Genomic DNA, 26,096 nt, shown 5'->3' on the forward strand with positions numbered 1-26,096 from the left:
TACTGGAGAACTTGTTGGTCTCAGGTATGGATTGGGAGCTTCCTCCTCCCTTAAACTTTAACCAAGAAATCTTTTCTCCCAAGTGTTTCTCATGTGGTTGAGCAAGTTAAAGAGGGGAAAAACAGGGCAGACAAGACCTGTATTTCTAAAGTATAAAACACAAGCAGAAAATAATTTTTTTTAAAAAAATGCAGACCTCTTTTATCAAGCATAAATTAGCCAAAAGAAAAAGGTGTGTGTGAAGGGAGGCACAAACCCAATTTCTCATTTCTTTGCAGATCTTTAAACTTGACTGCCTTGACATAATGTAATTCAAGAGTCTGCCGTTAGATGGCCCCAGGGTTTCTGACATGCATTATGTTTAGGGAAAGGATTGTCTAGGACAAAGTAATAGAAGAACCCAGAAAGTATAACAGTGTATAAAGTATTAGAGCATCTCCTTCTAGTAAAGCCTGAACACACAACTCTCCCTCTCAGGTTTCATTTGTTCTATTACAACAGCCCCTGGCTTTTTTTTTTTTTTTTTTTTTTTTTTTTTTTTTTTTTGTGTGTGTGTGTGTGTGTGTGTGTGTGTGTGTGTGTGTGTGTGTGTGTGTGTGTGTGTGTGTGTGTGTGTGTGTGTGTGTGTGTGTGTGTGTGTGTGTGTGTGTGTGTGTGTGTGTGTATATACACACTAAGCTGCTTTCAGTGGGAAGGAATGAAGCTGAGATCCACTGCAGCTACTGATCAGCCCTTTTAAACAGTTTAAGGAGATAGCCTTGCCTATTAGGAAACTGTACATACTTGCATATAAACTGAGACGTTGACATCTGAAATATCAGTCAATCTTTGCAACGTAGCCTTAAGTCAGGGTGAATTTAGCAGGTCAATTATGATAAAACAACTGGAGAAAACAGGCGTTTCTAACTGAAGTTCATTGATCTCTCCCGCCATGACCATAAGATGTAGGTGCGTTTGGGTCAGATCAATTTATAAACGGTCAGTGCTGATACTTATTTATGCTTATGCCCCTTTACACAGAGGAGCATGAAAAGCATCGTGTTTATATTAGCTGTAGGATCTTTCTCAAACACTAGGTACATGGCTATACAGTATTTTTGTTATCCTTCAAGGAGGCCATTGTCTAGTTTTGTTTCATTGATGATAATTTTTAAATCTGTACAGAACTGACAGTGGTCAGCTCCAGCAAAAAGAGGTAGAACTCCAGTACCTGTCCAGCAAATCTGGTACAGTCAGATAGTTCCACTGTCCCTGCCAGACTCCTAACACTAGAATTTCAGGATCATTTTGCTTTAAACCTAGTGCCAAAATGCCAGCTGGGGGAAAAAAATCCATTTAAAAGGAAGAACAAAAATGATACAGCTAACTGCCAAACCTGGGTGTCTTGTCAGCAGAAGGGGGGGGGGGGGCTCTTCGTGCACACATGTGAGAATGAACACACCGACAAGCCCATCCAAGAAAGGCAAGCCTCAGACAGGTGCTCACGCTGTTGAGATATTTAAAAAAGGGTTTGGAGCTTGTAGAAACACAACACAGGAAGGAAACGGGGGAGGAACGGCCAGTTTTTGGGGTGGGGGAGTGATTTTTTTTTTTTTTTTGGAACCACCTGAAAATTCTGTCCCGAAATAAAAAAATAAAAAATTCCATTTCAGCCATGCCTCTTGCTATCAGGCTGCTCTGTCCCTGGAGGGAAGAAGCTCCAGATCCAATGGGCAAAACAAGGGAGGATTCAGCTTCCCTGATGCCATGTTACTCTCCTGGCACAAGGGCAAAGGACCTGTTGATTTAAGGCTGATTGGGTCTTTGTATCCCTGTTTGCAGTGAAGACATCTCTGGTTACCAAGGCAGCAGGGGATGCCACGCCATGCCTCGTGGTAGGCAGTTGGCATTACAGATGGCTACCCATACAAATCTGTCACTTGTCAAGACTAGGTCATCATCAGGTAATAACCAAGTGGCAGCTTGATAGCAGTCTTGCCTTGCTCTGGGATGGCAGGAGACTCACCCCCCCCAACTGCATGGTAACCAGTGATACTTCACCCATCCCTGCTCTCTCTAAGGTGCCCCTCTCCCTTCTTTGCTGGACACTGCATCATCCAGTCCATGATCCAGTGCAGAGGCGGGAGGAAAGGAAGGTGCCTAGAAGCCTTTTGCACTTTGGAGCAAGACCCTGCCTCCTTGAATCTACAGACCATGCCGTCTCTGCGCTGGGGACAGGCAGGGATGAAGGAGGCTCACTCCGAGGCTTCATCCAGGAGAGCTGGGCACCCTCCCTGACACTGCTTCCTTTGTCAAGAGAGTTGCTCGCGTCCTCCTGCGCCCACCCCTCGGCTTTACAAAAGGGTCTCTGGGGGCAGTTGTGGGAGCAGGGGGTGGAGAGCAGGGCCTCACATAATGGTGCATCGATTCCTGCGCAGTGCCCCCTGGAAGCGGATGGTGGTGTGGACGTGCTTGCAGCGGGCACAGCCCACACTCTTGAGCAGCTCGCTGAAGAGCAGTAGGATGTGCCAGTTGTACTTGGCAGAGCACTCGATGTAGCCGCACTTCCAGGTCTTCTTCACCAGGTTGGAGACGTTCCAGCGGGGAATCACCCGGCCCCTCTGCAGATCCCGCTTGTTGCCCACAATGATAATGGGGGTCTCTGTGGTGCCGATGACCCTGCAGGGAAGAAGGGCAGAGACAGAAACACGTCAGTTTCTTTCATTGGCATGAAGGCCACAGTCCCTTAACCTCCAACCCATTACCCCCTTCCAATTTCCTACGACAGCTCTTCTGCTTCCCACTAGCACAATATTTTATCTTCCTACTAACATTTCTGTCTCCTGGGGATCCCTCCCCATCCTCAGGCCCTGGCTGGGCCTGTCCTAGTGGCAGAGGATGGCAATCCAAAGCCTCCCTTGTGTAACGTGGGGGGCACAGACTGGCGGCTCCTGTCGGGCTGTCAGCAGGGAACCTTGTTCTGCATGGAGGGGTACGATTTGTCAAAGTCATGCAGCTGGATGCAAGTCAGACCTGCTGTAGCAAACTGCCCTTTCACTCACCTATCTTGTCACAGCAAGCACAGCTTACAAATACTGGTAAGAAACCCAACGCTGCTTTGCCAATGACTAGACTTGGCCCCACCGTGGCTCTTAATATCTCATGGGCAGCTTGCAGAGCTCCCTTCTGAGCTGTTTGTTGCCCTTTGCTTTTCTAGGATGCTTGAGTGAATTTAGTGCAGATGGAAGGTGCCTAATTCTAGCCTGCACCTGTTGGAAGATTTCAGTCCCTAGGACTATCAGCACTGAAGGGAACCAGGAGACTGCTGGAGAGTGTTGAGCTCAGCCAGGGAGCTCCAGCTTACCCTCCATCTTCCTCTCTGCCCCCAGTATATTCCCGGAGAGGATGCACAATGGAGAGGTGACTTTAGCTTTGTGAGTGGGGCCTTTCCCCAGCTCAGCTGGGCCCAGGCCAGGGGTAAGGCAAGCAGGCACTTACCTTGTTTCTAGGATCTGTTGGCGAATAGTTTTGATGTACTCAAAGCTGTCAAAGCAACAGATGTCATAGACTAGGATGTAGGCGTGGACACTCCGGAGCCCCCTGCAGCACGCATCCGCCCACTCCTGCAACAGGCACACAGGAATTGGTCAAAGCTCAGGCGCAGAAGGCCCCATTGGCACAGCCCTAGGGGTGTCTCTCCAGCTTTTCTGCCATCTCATAGGCAAGGGCACTACTGTGACCAGGCCAGGCCTTCTGCTACTGGGGTCTTTGCCCAGGCTTTGCTGGACTTGGGCACTGCTCCTAATGCCATATCCCACCTGCTTCTGCAAACATGGCTGGTGGCCCAAAACCCTAGCACCATTGTACTCTTCTATTTCGAGCATCCCTGGGACCTGCTGTACAAGTTAATGTGAGTCCAAATCTACAGTTACTGTTGCTTTGGGATGGGTGATATTACAGGCATAACGGGTTTTCCCAGCAGCAGCCTCACTGCACCCTGGTGGAATAAGCAGCAGATAATTATAGCAGGCACATGCTTTAGTGTTAATGCCCAGGCCTGGGACTCAAGGGATCTGGGATTTATTCCTGGTTCTGCTGCTGACTCACTGTGACAAGCGGGAGTCACCTAACTGCTCTGTGACTGTATTTCTCCTTCATCTGCCCCCTCAAGCTCATCTCATCCCAGTTCCTAACCTTCCCCAGCCCCCACCACCTCCTTCTTTAACCTCTCAGTCTTCTCTGGCTTGCTCCCTTACAAATAAAACATGCTCTAGTCTAGGGGTTCTCAAACTGGGGGTCGGGACCCCCTCAGGGGGTCGCAAGGTTATTACATGGGGGGTCGTGAGCTGTCAACCTCCACCCCAAACCCTGCTTTGCCTCCAGCATTTATAATGATGTTAAATATATTTAAAAGTATTTTTAATTTATAAGGGGGGGGGGTTCGCACTCAGAGGGTCTCTCTGTGAAAGGGGTCACCAGTAAAAAAAAGTCTGAGAGCCACTACTTTAGTCCAAACAGGAATTAATTCCGGGAGGTCCTATGGCCTGTTGTTCTACAGGTGGTCAGACTAAACGACATCAACACAACTCCTTTCACCAGCATCTCCAGCTACCTCACCCTGGGTAAGCCTCAGGATCAGGGACTATCGCAGGGTTAAGTCCTCTTTCACCTCTAGAGGATGGGTTCAAATCTGACTTAGGGGGAAGCGATCAAAGTTACTTATGTTCTTAGGCTGTTTGATGGGCTATATGATTTGCGATTGACGTTGGAGGGCAAGGGGAGAAGCCTAGTTCCTAAAAGTTTGTTCCCCTTTATATCCACGTTGGCAGGGCACTGTGGGGAAATCCTGCACGTGAAGGACCCCAGTCTCCAGGTCTGTTAATTAGGTACTTTCTAACAGCACTAAATTCACCTTGATTGCTAGATTCTTGATGGATCTGTCCATGGTACTGAATGAGCTTGTTTGCTAGATTTATAGTGCTTGCCGCTGCCTAATGAACTCACTGAACGTTTTTGTCAGTGAACATATTAAGCTTTCACCTCCTGGCAATCTAGACTATACACATTTTATTTGAACTAGAGTGAGATCAAATCCATTTCATTTCCTTTTCTGGTCTAGAGTGGCCATTCATCCACATCACAGAATGACTGGGCCAGGACAGCTCTTTGCCCAGGAAAGGCAAAGACTAGGATACTAGGTTTTGCTAACCAGAAGGCCTGAGGCATGTTGGCAGACCTGAGTGGCAGCCCAGAACTGGAATAGCTAGTGGTATTTCACATTAGCATAGAGAGTCATTGGCTGGGCTGAGCTGAGTTTGGGTAGGGTTGGGAGGTCAGGATGGAACAGCTGAAGGAGCTATAGATCGAGACTGGTGGAGCTTGTCATGGGGTGGTCCTAAGACTGGAGTATCAGGGCATGCCATAGATCAGCATTGGATGTATTGGCAGAGCTGGGGGTGGTCCAGGCTGATAATAGAAGGGGATACTGCAAGTTAGGATGGAGATGCCCTGGCACAACCCCCAGCCCACACAATGTCAGACCCTCATTCCATGGCTATGCGTTCCTCCCTGCATCGTCTCGGTCTGTAGGGAACCAGTTCAGTGTGGGTGAGACATGCTACATATACAGTTTAGGGTCATAAAAAGACATTTGTGGAACAGCTGGGGCTTTTCAGGAGCTTCCCCTACAGAACAGTTAGTGTTTTGTGCACGATGCATGGGTGAAAATATGCCCTGCTTTTAAATGCCACCATTCAGCGGCCGCTAACGCTGCATTTGTTCAAGAAAAAAAACAGAGAAATACTAATTACCAGTGCCCAGTCCAACCCCTTGTAAAGGTTGTATCAGGGCATCCAGAATGCTGTTGCCCTGTACACAAGCGCAGCTCAAAGGTGACGCTAGAAATACGAGTTGCTGTCAAAGGATCGGAGAGGAGCAAGTCCCAGGAAACAAACATAGGAGACATTCCATCTTTGCCTGCTGACACAAGAATCCAATCCACGGCAGAACCACAAAGCTGTACAGACCTGATTGCTTGCAGCCTGGGCTCCTCTTGTGAGCCATACAAACTGGCACCATTGGGCACCTCTCTCACTGCACAGGGATGCAATCCACAATTCCTAACAAAAGAGGAATCACCCATGTTTACATGGCAGCTGCTCTAATGGACTGAGGAAGCAGGAGGTGTCCCTGACTCTATGGAAATGGGTAGAGATTTAGGATTCCATACAATATGAACTATGTTTTGATAGATAGATTGGGACAGCACTCTATACAGGAGAAATTGCAAAATCTTGACTATAGAGTATAAAAATACAGTTAGAAGAAACTATAGTAATTCTTCCTGTAGTGAGACATTTTCATACAATGAATCATCCCCTTTCATGGTTATGATATTTGGGAATAAAGCAAAAGGAGCTAGGAATGGAGGAAATGGCAAAGGACACTCTTTTGGATCACCGCTTTGCAGACCACAAAGGTTTGAATGAATCACTGAAACTAGCGATGAAAGAAACCTATTTATTCATGGTGCCACCCCCACGGCCCTGGTCAGTGCATGAAAATGACAGGGTGACTCTTCAGTGATTGTTACCAAAGAGATAAAGACAATTATAGTGGCAGCTTCTTAGCTGTGGGTTAATATCTTTATGGAAGAGTTCCAGTACGTCTGGGAGATCAGTATATTACAGCTTATTACATTGAGGCTGGGATGCAATTTGCTTGAATGCCATCATTTGAGGCTTTTTCAGCATTGTCCATCACGATTTCACTAGGCTGTTATTATCTTATCTAGATTTCGCTTAAAGTCGCTTCGCCTAATGACACCTGCAGTTAAGTGGTGTAATGAAATTATTGGCAATACAAGAAAACAAACAAACCAAGGAGGGCTGATTAGTTCATTAATGATCAGTTGCTGTTTGCAGTAGCTTATTGATTAGGCACTTGGATTAAGGGCTGATTTCTAATAGATAAATGAGCAACGGTAAATTGTATAGCAAATACTACAGTGATGCAGAGAGAGAGAGGCGTTACAGTATAGGCTAGTGGTTGGAGCAGAGATTCTAGCAGGCCCTGAATTCTACCTTTACCAGTGGCAGTGCATCCTTGAGTGACTATTCGGGCAAGTCACAATGTGCCTCAGTTTCCCTGTCTATAAAATGCATTTGACAATATTTTGCTGCTTCAAAGAGGAGTTGTGAAGCTTTATTCATGAAGGTTGGAGGTGAAAGGCACCAGAGAATTATAAGAATTCCAAATAATCCTACGTCACTGGGGAGGAGGAAGATGCGGCAATGCTGATGGAAGGAAAGTGAACATGTTTGATTGCCTTACACCTGAGGCAAGTAGATATTGCTGGCAGGAAGGCTAAAAGCCCCAACCACCAGAGACAAAGAACTTGAGAAAACACGCAGGACACAGGAGCAGTTGGGCTGATGTGGATGATGCAAAGTTGATGCCGGTTTATAAAGGTTAAACTGGTTTCTCTGAGAGGGAGTCAAATGTATAAATGGTGTAACTTCACTCCTCTCAGTTGGGTCCTACTAAGGATAAACTTGAATCTTTGAGCTTGATTCTCCACTACCATAGAGTAAACATCTGAAGCATCTGATACTGGCCATTCTTGGAGATAGGACACTAGGGTGGATGGACTTGGACCTGAGCCAGTAGACAATTTCTACGAGTAACTCCACTGAAGACAATGGATTTACTCTGGCGTTAAGTGACAGGAGCACTAGGCTGTTACAAGTCTTGGTATCTTGACCGTTGAAAGGGTCCCTGTATCTGAAAGGGAGCTGAGTGAACTTGGAGCAAGGGTCTGTCAGTGCAGGTTCCAGGCTGGCCAGTTCTTCCTCCCCAAGACAATATTCCAGAATGTAGGTTCCCACCAATTGTCAGAGCATTAGCATCCAGATTGCACTTCCCCTTGTGATGCACGTGTGAAACTGAGCCTGGATGTCCCGGTGGATCAAGCTGCTTTCCAGTTGTTTTCCCTTGTGGAATGAGTGTGAGAAAGTTTGCTGTGAATTAGCTCCACGTTGCTCTTTCTGTTCGAAAGCTGTGCGACTGTCAGGACTGGCTGCCTGTCGGTCCCTTCACAAAACGCCTGTGAAAGAGAAGCATGCAGGCCCTCCCTTCCTTGCTACCCCCGAATGGAATGTCACCCATGGCTATAAAGCCTAGTGGATGGATGGACCATCCTCATTGGCTGCTGGGCATTCCAAAGGGGCGGGGATCAATCAACGAGCATTCCAAAGGGGTGGGGATCGATCGGCCAGAAGGCAGCACAAAGCTGCGTGCTCTCGGCTGCCAAATCCATGTTCCTCCAGCACAGAGAGAGAGACGTAAATTTCTCTCACAATAGTGCCTTGTTCATGCAACAATAAGGCTGTTCTGGCAGAAGCTGTTGCCATCCCCTGCCTGAGGCATTAATGGATAAGGGACCGTGCTTTCTGTCGGAGGATGTCCAGGGAGAGGTGCTTATCTCCTGCTATCTTGCTCCCCACGCAGCGTCAGCCCTGCTGAATTATGCATTGCCAGAAGCCCTATATTTTGTGTGATTATAAACACTGCATATTTACAGATTGCTGAGCATCGCTTTCCGCTTGGTGATGTAGCAGCCTTGGCCCTGGTGCTCCCGAGTTCTGCTTCAGAGATGCAAGTGAAGCTATTTAAAGCAACTAGGGCAGGGTGACAGGATCCATGCCTGGTGTACATGGGCTCGGAGCTAATTCTATTTGCAGTGCATGTGAGGTACTGTGTGTGGGGCCCATCTACCGTCCTCCTTTCTTGGGAATGAGCTTTGCCCCCTTTATGCCCCAAATGACTCCTGCCTGTGTCCCTCCTACAGCGGGGGTGACCCCCTCCTTCACCTGTATATGAAGCTCTGCGATGTCTAGCTAACCGCTAGCACAGACTGGGAAGCTAGGAGGTGAAGCTGAAGTGCAACGTTCCAAGCAAGGAGCCAGGAAGGCCACATAGGACCATAGGCAGGAAATAGGGGTTGCTGGTCTGACCAGCAGATAGGAGAGCATGACATGGGACTCATGGAAAAGCAGGCCCTTATGTGGCTTCTTATGATGCTGTTATCTAAGGGCACCTCTCTTAGAAAGGCCTGGCCTCCACATAAGGTTCAGATTCACTTGCCAATCCATTGGCATCACACTACACAAATAACCTTTTGCACTGGTGGCAACCACACAGGCCTTAGTGGCACGATGGGAATGTGGTGGTGGGTTGTGATATGAACAAGCAGACACCATGGGAGACAAAGAGTCTGCCTATCTGGGCTAGGAACCCCTTAAGGACAGCCTCTCTCATGGCCTCTCCAGGACTTGGTCCTTTCAGTCAACCCCAGAGGAATACAAGGCAGAGCCCCTCGCTCCACGTTTTGGCAATTCAGCTTCTGCCTCTGACCAGAGATGAGCCCAAGCCGTGAAGTTTGGCTCCAGGTCTAAACTATCCCACAGTTCCAGGAGGGCTGGATCAACTCATTTCAGAAGCACATTGCAGCGCTCCCACAGAATCAGAGCTCGTTGGGGCGATGGATGTGGCCTGCTGAAACGCATGTATTCTTTATCCCCAGAACCCATGCCAAGCTATTCATGCCCCTCAATCCTGCCCTGCAGGGACCCCACCTCACTTAGAAGGAAGGCAGAGGACTGAGACTACCAGGAAAGGTGCCAGTTCTGATGGATGCATCGGTTCCTCTGGAAGCGTTCTTACCCACATCATGTTCTACTGATAGTCCCCAAGCAATGACTTCTGGTCAGTACTGAACTGGATCAATAGGGTGATCTAGAAGGAAAAGCCTTTGTAACCCATGACCAATCTCCTGAGCCATCCATTCTCCCTTCAACAGCCAGGCCTCCTCTTTCCCATTCAGGTGATTCAGTCCTACCCCTCTCTACATTTATTCCTCCTTAGTGCAGCTAGGGTGAGCCAAGCCCCTGTGTGTCCCGCCTCCCTTCACTCCTTTGAGATCGCTCCAGGGACCATTCTTCCTTCCCTGGAAATCTCCATCTGTTTGCACCGTTTGCCCTCTGTGGTGCATGCCGAGACGTGGAGATAATTGAATACGTTAGACTTCGTCTGCCATGTCAATAAATTACCCTTTGCTTTTTCTCTCTGGCTCTCGCGCTGACCTTTTGTTCCCTTGTGCACAGTGTTTAATGCTTCTCCTCCTGCTTTCTTGTGCAGCCTCCCCTCCCGCTGCTCTGGGGGAATCCTTCCATTTTTATCCCTTTATTCTACTGACCTCCTGGCATCACAGCAATGCTCTCCCAGCTAAAGGGGGGAGGCTAGTTGCAGCACCCCCTGAGCCCCACCCAGCTGAGGGGGGATGAATGCAACTCCCCCAGAACCCCTCAGCTGAACCCCATTTATATCTGTCTGGGTGCAGGGCACAGAGGGTTGATTTAGGGCTCAAAGGGGATTTAACTGGGGCACTGGCATTGTGCTTGGCCCTTGGCACACGCTTGAAGTTCAGCGTCTAAGGCCAGCAGGGACCACTGTAATCATCTACTCTGACCTCCAGTATAACACAGGCCAGAGAACTGCCTGGAATTAATTCCTGCTTGAACTAGAGCGCCTCTTTAAAACATCCACTCTTGATTTCTCCTCCAAGCTGCTCCAAGTTTTTCATCAAAACGCTTTTACAACCAAATTAGAGCAGTTTTCCATTTTGGTCAACGTTTTCCAGGTTTTTTTCCAACCCTCCCCCACACGCCCCAGAAACTAAAAACCAAACAAATTTTTGCTTAACATTTTTGTTTAACTCTACAAAATTGGGGGGCGTGGCCATTTGATCTTTGACCTTTCGCTGAGAACTGAGTTTGGTTTTTTTTAAAACCGAAACCAGCTTTTGAAAACCAAACCTGTTTTGTGGGAAATTTGGGGAGAAACAAAAAACAACACAACCAGTTTTTTCCTACCTGCCCCTTAAAAAATAACTGGCATTTTTTCAACCAGCTGTCTCACTCGCAGTGCGGTGACAGGCACCTTTTAGGACCGCTTCCCTCTTCTATCAGTTAGGCCAATGTTTCTCAACCCTTTTGGATACCGGGGACTGGCTTGCTAACTGTGCCAGGGAGATCTCAGGGCCTGGCATCGGCCCATGGCCCAATCACTGAGAAACACCGAGTTAGACCGCTCTACAATTTCTTCTCCCCCTGGTTAGGGGTAGGGCTGTTCATGGTCTGTTAGCTCCTTAAGCCTCATCTACACATACATTTATACCTTTTGAGATATGCTGATAGAGTCAAAGTGGTACAACTCCCTAGTGTGAGCATAATAACATCGGTATAATGGTGTTCATGCAGACACAGCTTATCCCCATGTAGGAAGGGGTATAAGCTATACTGGTATAAAGCAAGTTTATACCCGCATACCTGCCTCCGCTCTAGGGAGGGTACCAACATCACCACAGGCAGACATACCAGCCCAGATTTTTTAAGCTATTTAGGAGCTGCAGCGCTCAGCATTGCAACACCTAACTGATTTAGGAGCTTCAGTCTAATTTTCAAAAGGAATTAGGCACTTGGGTGGAAATGAGACAGGCTCCTGAATCAGTGAGGCATTGCACGAGTGAGCACAGCAACATCTAAATGCCTTTAAAAAGCTGGGCCACTGTCCACACTGAACTCAGAGGTGTGGCTGCAGCATGGGTAGACATACTTGAGTTAGCTCAAATAGCCATGGACTGTAAAAGCCCTCGCCGGGACCCTGGGTACTTCCTCAGGTGACTAGCCTGTGCTGAAGTCCATGCCATTGTGTCTTTCTGGTGCCCAAGCCGCCTAGACTAAAGCTAACTCAGCTACATCTGCATGACTTGGAATCACGCCCTGTGATTGCAATGTAGACATGATGTATACACCTCTGCTTGAAACAATTATTCTGGTCCAAAACGATCAGGCCTTGAGTTTGGAAATTGCTTTTGCTCTAATCAAGGTCATGTGCAGATATTATGGGGATGGGCTCTAGATAAATGCTTGCAATAAATAAAGAGCCAGCACTTCCCATCCTGGGACTAACTGGAGCTGGAGCCAATGGGAAATGAAGAAAAAGGTCACATGATGATTTTTCACAACTCAGAACAGATTCAGTTCAAGTTTGAGGAGGGAACTGTGTGGATTTTACCCAGGCTGTTTCTCCATGAAAAGTTACGATCTTGCATCTTAATAGCAGAGAGCCTCATGTGTAATCCTTAGGCATATGTGCCTTTCAACCTACCCCTCCATTAAATTCTGCACAGCATGGCCCACGGCACTCCAAAAGCAGCTCATCTGAAATTCAGCAGCCTTTAATTATCTCTATTTTGGTCCCATTTTGTGGCTTTCACAATCTGAATGAGATTCTGGTCACTCATACTGAGATGCTTCCCCCCCAGCCAGACATCTCCATCAACTCTGTGGTGTTACTCAAAAGTAAGTCAGGAACGGCTCCTCCTCCTACACAGGACCTTTGCTATCCACTTCCTTGGGCAAGTATCCCTCAAGATGGGATGCAGAGATAAAATTTCTAGACACCATAAATGGATGCTTCTTGGAGAAGTCTGTCCTGTAACCTAGAAGGAGTGAGGCAATTCTTGATTTAGTCCTAAGTGGAGCATAGGATCTGGCCCTAGAGGTGAATATCGCTGTACCGCTCGGTAATAGTGACCATAATGTAATTTAATTACAACATCCTTGTAGGGGGTGAAATGCCAAAAAACCCACCACAGTAGCATTTAACTTCAAGAAGGGGAACTACACTAAAATGAGGAAGCGAGTTCAACAGAAAACAACAAAGGAACAGTCATAAGGGTGAAATGCCTGCAAACTGCATGGGAACTATTTAAAAACACCATAATAGAGGCTCAAACTAAATGTATACCCCAAATAAAAAACAAGAAGAGGACAAAAAAATGCCACCATGGCTAAACAACAGACTAAGAGAGGTAGTTAAGGCAAAAAGGCATCCTTTAAAAACTGGAAGTCAAATGCTACTGAAGAAAATAGAAAGACACACAAACTCTGGCAGGTCAAAGTATGATAAGGGAGGCCAAGAAAGAATTTGAAGAGCAACTAGCTAAGATCACAAAAACTAACAGCAAAACTTTTTAAATACATCAGAAATAGGAAGCCTGCCAAACAGTCAGCAGGGCCACTGGATGATCGGGGTGTTAAAGGAGCACTCAAGAAAGACAAGGCCATTGTGGAGAGGCTAAATGAATTATTTGCATCGGTCTTCACTGCATAGGATGTGGGGGAGATCCTCAGATTTGTCACCTAAAAAGAATGGCTCAGGTGTGGGGAACTGTCTCACACTGAGGTGTCATTAGAGGAGGTTTTGAAACAAACTGATAAATTAAACAGTAATAAGTCACCAGGACCAGATGGGATTCGCCCAAGAGTTGTGAGGGAACTCAGAGATGAAATTGCATAACTGCTAACTGGTATGTAATCTATTGCATAAATCAGCCTTTGTACCAGATGACTGGAGGGTAGCTAATGTAATACGGACTTTTTTAAAAAGCTCCAGAAGCGATCCTGGCAATTAGAGGCCAGGAAACCTAACTTCAGTAGGACCAGGCAAATTGCTGGAAACAAGTCAGACATTAGTGGCGACTTTACATTCTGCATCTGCTGGGAGATCAATGAAATTGTACTGCACAGTTTCAGCAGGACACCCTGGTATGCTACGAATTCTATCGCTCCCTCAGACTGGCGGTGGGGATGCCATCCGTTACAGCCTTTGATTTCGCCAGCTGATGTTGGAGGGCAGAATATCCCACTTAGGATGAATTTTCAACAGAACTGCCTGTTTCTGTTACAGCAGCCAAACATCCCCAGAAGACGCCAGGTTTGTTTTACGTGAAGAGCGGCGAAAGAAACGCACCATACCTGGCAGATCAAATACATAACGACACATTGGGGAAGGTAGGAAGGGAAAGCAAGGGACTCAGGTCTAGATTCACACAGGGAGTTAGGTGCCCGGGAAAATCAAACCTACTTGTTCCGGAGCCAGACTTCAGAGATCCAAGTCTGGCCAAACGTCACGTTACTGGGCTGTTTTTATCCCACCCCAGGAGGGGTCTGAACTAGGGCAGGAGTTTCACTCTCCGAGGTCCCATGTCAGCAAAGCATTTCTGCTTGTGCTTAACTCCCATTTAAGTCAGTGGCTTCATGTACACTGAAGCTGGAGGTGGAATTTCCAGATCTAGTAGATGTAGACGACCTTTGATCGAGCTAGCACGCGAAAACCAACAGCACAGCCCCAGGGGTGGCAGGAGGAGCTAGCCATGTGAGTATGTACCTAGGTTCGTAGGCAGGATTGTACTGGCTCATGCTGCCATGGTTACACTGCTATTTTTAGCATGCTAGCTCAATCCAAGCCAGCGTGTGTTCCTCTGCCCATGATGGAAATTACACCTCCAAGCTACAGTGTAGACATATCCAGTGAGATTTAAGCAGGTGTCTAAAGGAAAGCACATGCTTTCGCTGAACAGGGATGGACCACTGAACGTAGGCCACAATTCCTACGGTCACTCAAATGCCTAGGCGGAGTTAAGAAGACACAATCCTTTAAATAATAATAAAATAAATAATAATAATAATAATACCACCTAGCTCTTGTGTAGATCTCAAAGTGCTTTACAAAAGGAGGTCAGGATCATTATCTCAATTTACAAAGGGGGAAACTGAGGCATAGAGGGGGAAGTGACTTGCCCAAGGTCACCCAGTAGGCCAGTGGCGAAACCAGGAATAGAAGCCAGGTCTCTTGAATGCCAGTCCAGTGCTCTATCTTCCTACTTTCTCTTCTGGAACTATGTACAGTACCCAAATTATCCAAAATGTTCTGGGGGCATCACAAAAATGTTCAGCTCTAAATGGGGATTCAGGCCTGTGGGAGAGGGGCACATGCTCTGACAGGAGATGGTTTAGTTGGGGATCGGTCCTGCTTTGAGCAGGGGGTTGGACTAGATGACCTCCTGAGGTCCCTTCCAATCCTGATATTCTATGGGGCTCAGCCTGGAGCCGCAGGTGGGCAGGTTGGTTATTTGGGGTTTGGCTAATCCGGTCACCATGCATGTTCTGCATGTTTATAGGATTCCTAAAGTTCATTGCAATTCTCACGGAGACATAATCCCTCCAGCACTGAAAGGCGTCAGTTCCCGTGACACCGCCGACTGTGCCCTGTCGTATATTCTAACTATCATGAAAATTAGCCAAATTGCAATACATTAGCATTCTAAGTGGCGACACCTTCCTGGTTTACCGCCTTCCAGTCAAGGGTCTCAAAGCCATTCATGAAATGGGGGCACCAAGAGTTGAGAAGACTCACCGAGGAAATGATGCGATTCAGGGATTAGAACCCAGGTGTCCTGATTCCCACTCCTAGGCTCAGAACACTAGAACAAACCTTTCCCGAGCAGCCCCCTTCTTACACATTTGTTTACCAGGCAAATCTTGCCCCAGACACATAAGACACAACCTGATCCTATGAGGAAAACTACTGCAAAAATATCTCTGGGCTGCATCTTTGCAGGGCTGTGGATTAGTGTCCTTAACAGACACCCTATGCCGAGTCAAAGGGCAGGAGACTCATGGCAGTGGGTCTCTTCTGTTGATGAGTCAGAGCACATGACCTCAGACTCAGAACCGACTCCCATTGTTACGAACAGGCCCATCTGCCTTTGGCTGGCGTTACCGGGTCAGCGCCTGGCACACGTACCTGCAGCGTGTTAACTGGGAAAGACGTGATGGGTGGGAAGTCCATGATCTGTAGGTCGTGCACGTGGCCGTTCATGACCACGGCCGGCAGGTAGACACGCCGTGTCTTGGTGGGCGCGCACGCCTCGCTGAACTCGTTGTAGAGGAACTGGCGGACGATGGCGCTCTTCCCGACCCCTTGAGCCCCAAGCACAGCGACCTTGAAAGTTGTCACCATGCCTCCCGGCCGTGGCCCCCCCACGCGACGTGGCGATCGGCTCCTTGGTGCAGCCCACTGCGTTTGCACTGCCAGGAAGGCCCCCGGGCTGCATATTCCAGCGGCTGCGGTTTCAGCCCCATTCAGGAAGCATTTCCTCCTCTGCCCAGCCTGTCACTGCAAGACCAAGAGCGACCCAGTCAAACAAGGCACCTCCAAGTATCCCAGGCAGCCTCACGCCAAACAAACAACACAGCCCTGCCTAGCTAGCTACGACTCTTATCTGGCCCCACCGTATCTGAGCACCTCATGGTCTTTTAATGTAGTCATCATCCCAGCCCAGCTGTTATGCCCATTTTACAGGTGGGGAACTGAGCCACAGAGAGACTCAATGACTTGTCCAGAACAGGGAATTGAACCCAGGTCACCCAAATGCAAGATGAGTGCTCCAACCACTGGATCATCCTTCCTCCTACCTCTGCCCCTTTCCTTCACCTGTGCTGACAAAGCCCTGGCTCTCTCCAACCTCCCCCCTCGCTACCACCTTGGTAGCAGATTCTTAACAGTCCCATTAGGGGATGTTTTAAATGACACCAGTTAGCACCAGTCCCCTAGGGATCACACTTCCATCACTCCCCTTGCCTACCTCTCCTTGCCCCGGTGCAGGGGACTACAGGGAGGGAGATTTAGGAGAGGGCTCCAGTCTTGGTGGGGCTGTGCCCCCAGGAGAGGACTTAGAGATGTTTCTGCAGCCCTAGTGGCTCAAAGGGAGCAGAATGAGCCAGAGAGTCTGGTAACCAGCTACACTGAAGGGAAATGAGGCAGGATATTAAGTCACAACCCCCCTTTTTTCAACAATTAAAAGGGGGGCAGTAATGACCAGTTAAAGCACCTTGCAACGCACCCAACTGGACAAACTCACTACATTCAGCATCATGGAAATGCAGCCACCTCTGGGGTGGAGGAAGCAGCCAGGCATGTAATGCATTGCTCAACAGGCTCTGAGAATGGAACACTTTTGTCAAAGTGCAACAGTGCAACTCTTGTGCCAGGGTGCAACTCCTCAGCAGAGAGCTGACATGTAACAACCACCCTAGTACTGCACATAGAAGACACGCTGATTGTAACAGACCCAAACAATACGGGACTGATCCAGAGACCAGTATCCTAACTTCTCTCCCATGCCAGATCACTCCGTAGATCCATGTAGCCTGCCATCCTGCCCCCTCCTCTGCTGGACCAGTCCAGAGGCCCATCTAATCCAGACTCTTGCCCCCCTGGTTCCCATATTGGAGGATATCATACGTCTACCCAGTCCAATATTCAGCTTCTGGCTGCAGACACATTATCCCAATAGGTCCTCCACTATTCCCATGGCCAATTGCGCAGTGCTACACGTGGTGGGGGCCCTGTTCCTTCCTGACCCCTGCAGGCAACCAGCTTCTGCCATGAAGCATGAGACTCAATTAGCCTTACTTCATAAAGGCAGCACTGGAAGGCATGGCCAGGGCGGGCAAGGCAGCGCTAAGCACATATGCCCTGACAGCGCCTTCCCAATGCTAAGGCCGACAGCACAGCTCCTGATAAAGGAAGGGAGGCAGATGACCCCCAAAAAACCCTTTGATTTTTCCACCCGAAGTGTAGTATTTTGCAGTTCTCTTTAGTGCAACCCCACCCAGGCTGGTGCCAGACACAAATTCGATAAGCATACTCCCAACTCCATTATCCACGTCATTAACAAAGATATTGAGTGATGCTAGATCCAAGACTGACCCCTGTGGGACTCCACTAGACAGTTTGACAGAGACCCATTGATGAGGACTCTTTGAGTGCAGTCTTTCAACCAGTCTTGCACCCACTTTAGTAAGTTCAGCTAGACCACATGGCCCTAGTTTGCTTACGAGAATATCGTGTCGGACTGCGTCAAAAGCCTGACTAAAATCGAAACGGACGAATCTACTGCTTACACCCACCTGCTAAGCCAGTAACCCTGTCCACGAAGTGAGAGATGGTCGCTGCCCCAAATAGCTTACAATCTAAACAGTCAAAATAAAGGAAAGAGAGAGGGGACATGATTAGCCCAATGCTACCCACCAGCAGAGCTAGGAATAGAACCCAGGTGTCCTGAGCCTCGAACCAATGTCCGAGTCATTGGATCAATTTCTTGCAAGTAAATTCAAGGCCTTCCTTCTAAACTGCGTAAGGGCACGTCCACACGAGGCTACTTATTACTCCGCAATATTAATCTGAATTAACTAATGGCATGAAGTTAAAGTAGACTAGTTAAACCACATTAAACCCCTGTTTGCATGCTCTTATTCAGAATTCAAGTGGCACAAATTCAGTTTAGCTTAATTTACATGAATTAAACTAAATGGGATTCAGGCCACTTGAATTCTGAATAAAAGTGGCCACACAGGGACTTACTGCAATTTTTAACTAATCCACTTTAAACATTCATTCTGATTCACTTTCCTGAGTGTTCCCATGTAGACAAATGCTGAACTTGGGCCCTGTTCTGGAGGCAAGCAGACCAAAATGGGGCAGCCCAAACGTGAAAGTGTTTGTTAGCTGCATATCCCAAGGGATTTGGCCCTGATGGAGAAACAGATACAAAGTGACCTGGTAGCAGCCCCCCTACCCCCGAGAATCAAGTGAAGGCCCAGAATGAAAGAATTTTAGAGCATTTTGACATTTCATCTGGAAATTTAGCAAGCTAAATAAAGGTGAAAAACACCTGACAACAACCCCAAAGGAAATTAAAAACAAAACACACAAAAAATTGGTTTGTGTCCCACAAAGTATTTTGTTCGACCTGAAATTATTTTTTTTGGTTTGTTTCAGCAAGAAAAAACAAAACAAAACAAAAACCACCAAAATTTTTTATTTTGGTTTGAACTGAAATGATTCTCTTTCCACTCCGATTTTCCAGTTTGGCACCCAAACCAAACAAAATCAGCTATTATCTCAGCTCCAGATGAGTGGCCAGCGTAAACTAGTACAGGCTGCTGGGCATGATGAAGAGGTGGGATTCACCAGCCACAGCTTAGGGCATTCCTAAACTGACCCCTCCCAGAGCTGGAAAATCCATCTCGAGTTCACCTCGAGTGGAACCGCGTTTTAGCTGGGGCCATCACTCTGCTGCGTGAACAGCTTAATGTTTAATTTCAGGGTTTGATCAGTTATGTGAGTCACGTGATGGAAGCTAGTTTCTGAGCAGGCAGATCTGCCGAGTACTAGAGACGTGGACACAAGCCGAGAGACGCACACTCGTGTCTGGAGACAAACGTGGATACGCTCTCAGGGACGCATACACACTCTGCGACTCACGGAGCCGTGGCTACACATTCACAACCCAGAACATGGCACGTACAGACGTTCATCCACACACCACAGCCCAAACACACACATCAGCACTGCCCACAGACAAACGCACCTTGCCACGTTCACACAGACAGGCAACCAACAATGCACACACAGCCGGACAGATGCATATGGAGACATGTTCATATGGCCGCACGCTGACTGAAATCAGCGTGCGGCCGCACGCTGACTAGGATTGTTTAGCCTGCAGAAGAGAAGAATGAGGGGGGATTTGATAGCTGCTTTCAACTACCTGAGAGGTGGTTCCAGCGAGGATGGTTCTAGACTATTCTCAGTGGTAGCAGATGACAGAACGAGGAGTAATGGTCTCAAGTTGCAGTGGGGGAGGTTTAGATTGGATATTAGGAAAAACTTTTTCACTAAGAGGGTGGTGAAACACTGGAATGCGTTACCTAGGGAGGTGGTAGAATCTCCTTCCTTAGAGGTTTTTAAGGTCAGGCTTGACAAAGCCCTGGCTGGGATGATTTAACTGGGAATTGGTCCTGCTTCGAGCAGGGGGTTGGACTAGATGACCTTCAGGGGTCCCTTCCAACCCTGATATTCTATGATTCTATGAAATCCTGGCTGCTCTGAAGTCAATGATCAAACTTCCATTGACTTCTATGGGGCCACTGTCTGCAGAAGTCTGGTTGTATCCAAGGTTTTCCATCAGGCACGTGCAGCTAAGAAAGAAAAGGGGTTTCTTTATGTCCAGGAGAAGCAGAGGATTCAGAAAAGAAATAAACAGGGACCTCAGGGTGAGCTCAGTTCTGCTTGCTGGCCAGCCCTGACCCAGTCCCCATGACAGTGCAGTGTTGACCCGCTGTGGCTAACATTTAACTGTGTCATGAGTATAGGGTAAGGCTAGCAACCTTTATGTCTGCAGTAGCATAAAATCCCACCACTGACATCATGTCAGGGTTCCCCCCTGTGAACTGTGGGGTACAGATGTGGGAAACCACATGGGTCTACGACTTTGCTCTGATTGTGAGCTCCACTGTGAAAAATGGAGTAAAGTTGATCAAGTGCCACAATAGCCTACAACAATAGATGTTGATGGAAAAAAGTGCAAAAAGGAGACAGATTGAATTAGTCCAAACCCAAAGGCCTCCTGCTACAACTCAAAGAGTGTTAAAATCACACCTGGTAAGCAAGAAAAGTGGGGGACTGGAAATCAATGAACCAAAATCAATGCATCTGAAATACAGTCTAACTGGTGAACAAAGCAATGAGGGGACGGGCTGTTCTGTCCAGCTCATAAAAAATCCTTAGAAGAGAAAATAAACAGATGGACAGACGTGAATGCTGGCTGACGGAAAGACAAGAAAGGGGGAAGGAGTGAACTTCACCAATGTCACGGCTGCCACCCACACCGTCCCCTTGCATCCCAAGATACACTATGATACCGCTGTGCCTTCGTTGCCCTGATCCTGAGAGATGTCCTGACCAAACCGGACCAGACACAGGGACCCCAATGACAATGTCACCTACAGTGGCTCCGGCTAAATCCCTACCACTGCTTGGGATTGTGAAACTGTCACACCACCTTTCCATGTGTGTCCCCTCTTCCTTCCCCACCTTACGTCTTCTCTTTCCTCTCTCCTTTTTACCCACTGTCTAAGCCGAGACTGTATATTTTACAACACTGCTATAAGCCTGTGACCAGGGAGGCAGCTAAATCCAATGCCTGAAACACTCCGATGCCAGTACAAGTTTGCCAGGTCTCAGAGTAGCTGTGCGATGCCTGTGGTTTTCCAGCAGCGAGGTTGCAAATGAAAATCAACGCCAGACACAGAAGCTGCATTTTCAATCTTGACTGCTCTTTTCTCTCCCCTCTTGGGTGTGTTTGTCTTGTCTTAAAGGAAGTAGGATCAGACTTTAATAGCAGCAGGATTTCCAGCTCATCTCAGCTAACGTCTTCTCTTTTTCCCCAAAACAACTAAGGCAGAGGATTGGGAGTCAGGACTCCTGGGTTCTATTCCTGGCTCAGCCACTGACTTGATCTTGGACTAGCCCCTTCCCTTTTCTGTGCCTCAGTTTCCCCCACCTGTGAGATGAGAAGAGAATAATACCGACCAACCTCACAGGGGGCTGGGAGCCTTAATTAATGTTTGTAAAGCACTTGGTAATGCTCAAATGGAACGCACTATAGAGGGTCAGAATATTTCTCCTGCTTCTGCATTTTCTTCCACCCACCCGGCTCACACGTTCCTCCCAGCATCGCTTGTGGCAGGTGCTGTTCCCCAAGTCATGCCTGGTTCGTATTCCTGGGGTCCCAGGTTGGAATTCAGCCACGAGAATCAGGGTGCTGGTCACTACCTGGAGAAAATATTGTCTCCTGGAACTAAGTCCTTGGCCAGGCAGCTTCACACCATCATAGGCTGCCATGTTTCCATGCACGTCACACTGCCGGGTCTCAACAAGTCATCCCCGCATCAGCAGCATCACACGCACCCCACCCATCACATCACCACCCTGTCACATGCAACATGAATGGAGCTGGGCCAGCCCAGGGCTGTGGGGTGGAGGATTCTAATGCGTTTTAGGAAGATTTCAACCTTATGAAAATCAAGATGGGCCCCTGATAACCCAGAAGGGCGGCATGTGCAGGACCAAAGGCCCTACCTCTCTTTAGGCTACTGCTCTGCAAGGATTACGGTAAACGCAGGAGTGTCCTTAACCAGGTACGATGCTTTCATCAAAGCTCGGATGATTAACCCTCGCCTTCCTTGTGTCGTCCAGGCAACAGCCGTGCTCTTTTTACAGTTTGGTGAGCCAAACTACTGCAGCCAGGGCGCTGCCGAGTCAAACAGATGACCCAGCGGCTTAGCAATAGCCAGAACAACAGAGGCGAGCCCAGACTTGGGCTGGATGGAAGGCAGGGCGCTGAACCCTTGGGAAGGTTGAATCTCACTTGGCCCAACAGCAACTCCTGTCAACAGGGAACAGCAGGCTCACTCTCTTCCTTCGCTGGAAAGGTGTGGTTGAGATGCAGGACTAATGGAGAGGAAGCAGAGAAAATAGGGAGCTTTATGTTAACAGGACAATCAGGGGGGCTTGGCATGGGGGGCTGGTTGGGGCTCCAGAGTCCGAGCAACTGGTACAAGGAGTGTAGACGCAGCCTATGGCGAGAGCAGGGTTTTTTCCGTCACTGTAGGAACACCACTTCCCTTGGTCAATGGAAAGGTTCTTCTGCTGCCCTGGTTGTGTCTACACTAGGTCAGGTTTCCACACCCCTTAGCGACGAAGGTACGTCAGCCCCAGTTTTAAGCGTAGACCAGGCCTCAGCGTTGATAACACAGCTGCTCTGCTAGATCTCTCCCGCGCTCAGAGCCACAGGCCTGTGGCTGTGAACGATGCAGGAGAATCGCCCTTAGCTTGCAGCAGTATTAAAGTTTTTATCTTCTTTGCGGGTCTCCCCCACAAGAGGGCAACATAATCACCAGCTCACGAGCCACCAAGCCAATTCCATACGAGAGGCAGGGAGATCCTTGTCGAGGGAGCTGGGGGATGCAGCTGGAGGGCCGTGGTTTTGGCCAGCATTGGTAACCGCGTTCCATTGTGTGGTTTCTCCCACTCGCTTCTGAGGGGCCTTTGATGTGTTTGGGGGTGGGGGGAGTGGCAGAGGATGTGTGGCAATGCCAGGCCCAGCCTCCTTTGCCCTTCCTTCCCAGATATGTAGCCCCCTGGCCAGAGTTTGGGATGGGTACCTGGGCTGTAGGAAGGAGTGGGGAGGTGGAGGACCAAGCCAGGAGTTGCCTTCCCACAAGGTCCTGCTTTCAGAGACAGTGAGGGAGCTTGGCAGCGTGTTGATTCCTTCCCCAGTTGGTCCCTGTTTCCAGAGGGAGACTGGGCCCTGAGTTGCAGATGCTGAGTCCAAAGCAGCCGCTTGTTTTGCTTGAGGACAAGGCGAGCGGTTCCTGGGCTCAGGGAATCTGAAAGGCCCAAAACATGCCTCTCCTCCTCCCTTCACAGCGGCCACAAGGAGCTATCTACACAGCTCTCACTCTCAGTACTAGGCCAATCTTCTGCCCTCCCAGCAAAGGAAACAGCCAGGTTATTGTTGCGAAACAAGAGGATTTCTAAAGGCAGAGCGAAACTGGAATTGTAATGAGATAATCTGAACTCTCCTAGCCCTCTACATTTCCACAGTACCTTCCATTCCTCCGGGGCTTCATAACCCATCGAGGCTCACCAGCTTCCTTTGGCTGCTAGCCCTGCCCAACAGAGGAGGAAACTGAGGCATGGACGGGCAAGTGGCTTGTCCAAGGTCACCCAGCAGGCCAATGGCAGAGCTGAGAATAGAATGTAGGTCTCCTGACTGCCCTGTGCTTTAACCACTAGGCAAAGCTCCCTCCTCTTCACAGGACTGGTGCCCCTAACAGTGCACGCTAAGGTGGGACCACATCTGCAGTCCTCAACGACTGCCGTGCCCTGAGCTAAAGGAGTGACTAGCTCAGTCCAGCTGAGACTTTTATATCGGCCAAATTCCCACCGTGGTTAGACACCCTCTTACGGCCCCTTGCAGCCAAAGGTTTTGTCTACAGGTTCACAGCCCGAGCGAGGGTTCCACATGCAGGGGGGAGTCTGGCAGCTGAAGGGTGCACGTATGCAGTGAACGTGTGCACAGCGGCCCACGGGCGCACCTGCAGAGGGATGCGCCGGGTGACAGCCGCCTGTCAGCCTTTGCAGCCAGCCCTTGCACATCAGGCGCACGCAAGCGAGCGCCCAGGCCGGTGCAGAAAGCGCGGGCACTCAAGCGTGTCCCCAGGGCCCCCGTAGCGCGCGCAGGTCAGCCCGCGTGTGCCGGGATGTCGGCGAGCGGATGTGCCTGCGAGTTTGTGTGGCCGTGTCGGAAGGAAAATAAGTTGCTGACCCCCCTCGTCCCCCTGCACACCTCAATGTGCTGTAGGGAAAGTAGGCGACCTCCCTCCTGCTGAGCCCCCCTGCCCCCCTAGCAACTAGCTCAGTGTAAGGGGGAGCCCAGGGAGAGCTTGGGCGGGGTTATCCCTGGGCCTGGGGGAGGGAGTGGGTCTCCGGTGAAACTGACCAGCCCCAAATCCTGGAGGGAGGACTCCCCTGTGTGTCAGGGACAGACGGTCTGGGAGAAGCTCAGGGTTCAGATTTCAGCATCTCCTCAGCCCCAGGCTGACAAGCTCTCCCTTGAATTACAGGCCAAACAGCAGCAGGAGGGAGAGGGGGCAGGGGGCTCAGCAGGAGGGAGGGGGGGCTCAGCAGGAGGGAGGGGGGGCACTGGTGGGGGCGGGGGGGCTCAGCAGGAGGGAGGGGCTCAGCAGGGGGGAGAGGGGGCACTGGTGGGGGGGGCTCAGCAGGAGGTGGGGCTCAGCAGGAGGGAGAGGGGGCACTGGTGGGGGCAGGGGGGAGCTCAGCAGGAGGGAGAGGGGGCTCAGCAAGAGGGAGGGGGGCACTGGTGGGGGCAGGGGGGCTCAACAGGAGGGAGGGGCTCAGCAGGGGGGAGAGGGGGCACTGGTGGTGGGGGGGCTCAGCAGGAGGGGGGGCTCAGCAGGGGGGAGAGGGGGCACTGGTGGGGGCAGGAGGGGGGGCTCAGCAGGAGGGAGAGGGGGCACTGGTGGGGGCAGGAGGGGGGGCTCAGCAGGAGGGAGAGGGGGCTCAGCAAGAGGGAGGGGGGCACTGGTGGGGGCAGGGGGGCTCAGCAGGAGGGAGGGGGGGCGGGGGGGCTCAGCAGTCCAGTATCTGGGGAGCCGGAAGGGGCCCGGGGAGTCAGACTGAGGTTAAACTTCTTCCTCCGCACGGAGGCAGCATCCCGGCCATTCCCCCTGTGCGGGAATCTCACCAGGGACCCGCGCTGCTATTCCCAGGACCTGCCCAAACCACCCTGTCTCCCCCCTTCCTGCCGGCGACCCTGGGACCCCCGAAACGGTTCGAAAGGCTCCAGCCACCAGCCCTTTGCTGCCAGGCCGGCCCCCCCCCCCCAGCTGTCTGCCCCGCTTCTGTCCTCAGCACCGGGGGGCCCGTCACCCGCCCAACATCAGACTGTGCCGGGGGGGGGCTATTGAATTCTTCCCCTGCCCCCGCCCTGGGGGGGGATCCTGGACTGTGGCTGCTCCCCCCACCCCCAGGTCCCTTCAACTCTGATTCCGGATTTGTTCCTTGCCTGGAAAAACGCCCCCCCCGCCCGCCCGCAGCCGGGTTGATGCCGGGCCCCCCCCCCCGGGTCCTTACCTCGCCGCGGCGCGAATCCCAAGGGCGCGCTGCCCCCCAGCCCAGGCACCGGCTGCCTGCCCGGACCCCCTGGAAGCGGGGCTGCGAGGGGGGCGGGGGGGGGGTCGCTTTTCCATCCAGCCGCCCCAGCTCCCGGGGACTCCGCTCCGGCCAGGCAGCTGGGGCTGCCGCGCTCGCCCTGCGCCGGGGCGGGGGGCTCGGCTCGGCTCGGCTCGGCTCGGCTCTTTGGGCAGCTCGCTCGCTCCCTCCTCCGGGCCGCCTGCCCCTTCCTCCGGCTCCCTGCGGGCAGGGCGCCCGCCTCGCCTTGCAGCTGCTCCGCTGGGTCACAGCGCCTGCCACGTTCCCGCAGTCGGGGGGCGGCGGATATTTTTAGCTGCTCCAGGCCGGGGAAGGGCGTCAGCGGCGCTGGGGGGCTGCAGCCGGGGCGGGGAGCCCGCGAGGCTCTGGGGACAGAAGGCCACGAGGAGCCCCCCCCCCAAGCAGCCCCTTCCCCCGAGCAAGGGGGGATGCGCCGGGCCCAGCGGCATGGCCCACCCTGCCTTTGGCTCCCTGAGCACTGGCAACAGCCTCCGAGGGGTGGAGCTGCCGGAGCCCGGCCCCTCTTGGGCCTGGGGGTCAGGCTAGCCCTGGAGAGCGCTGAGTGC

At 50.5% G+C, this 26,096-nt stretch overlaps 1 protein-coding gene across 3 annotated transcripts; it reads right to left on the reverse strand.

Annotated features, from left to right (window-relative positions):
- Nucleotides 1-614: 614 nt before the first annotated feature.
- RASL10B (RAS like family 10 member B) lies at nucleotides 615-25,660 on the reverse strand. Of its 3 annotated transcripts, XM_073315523.1 has the most exons (6): nucleotides 25,453-25,660; nucleotides 21,874-22,245; nucleotides 17,859-17,921; nucleotides 15,691-16,062; nucleotides 3,478-3,602; nucleotides 615-2,658 (listed from the first exon to the last, which is right to left on the reverse strand). In XM_073315523.1, the coding sequence occupies exons 4-6, from the start codon at nucleotides 15,904-15,906 to the stop codon at nucleotides 2,388-2,390; spliced, it is 612 nt and encodes a 203-aa protein (XP_073171624.1). In that variant the 5' UTR covers nucleotides 15,907-16,062; nucleotides 17,859-17,921; nucleotides 21,874-22,245; nucleotides 25,453-25,660; the 3' UTR covers nucleotides 615-2,387. The 3 variants fall into 3 exon arrangements, with proteins under 3 accessions (XP_073171624.1, XP_073171625.1, XP_073171623.1); XM_073315524.1 differs by lacking the exon at nucleotides 17,859-17,921; XM_073315522.1 differs by lacking the exons at nucleotides 17,859-17,921; nucleotides 21,874-22,245.
- Between the last annotated feature and the right edge of the window lie 436 nt (nucleotides 25,661-26,096).

The sequence above is a fragment of the Lepidochelys kempii genome, chromosome 17 (genome assembly GCF_965140265.1).
Source record: "Lepidochelys kempii isolate rLepKem1 chromosome 17, rLepKem1.hap2, whole genome shotgun sequence".
NCBI lineage: Eukaryota > Metazoa > Chordata > Testudines > Cheloniidae > Lepidochelys > Lepidochelys kempii.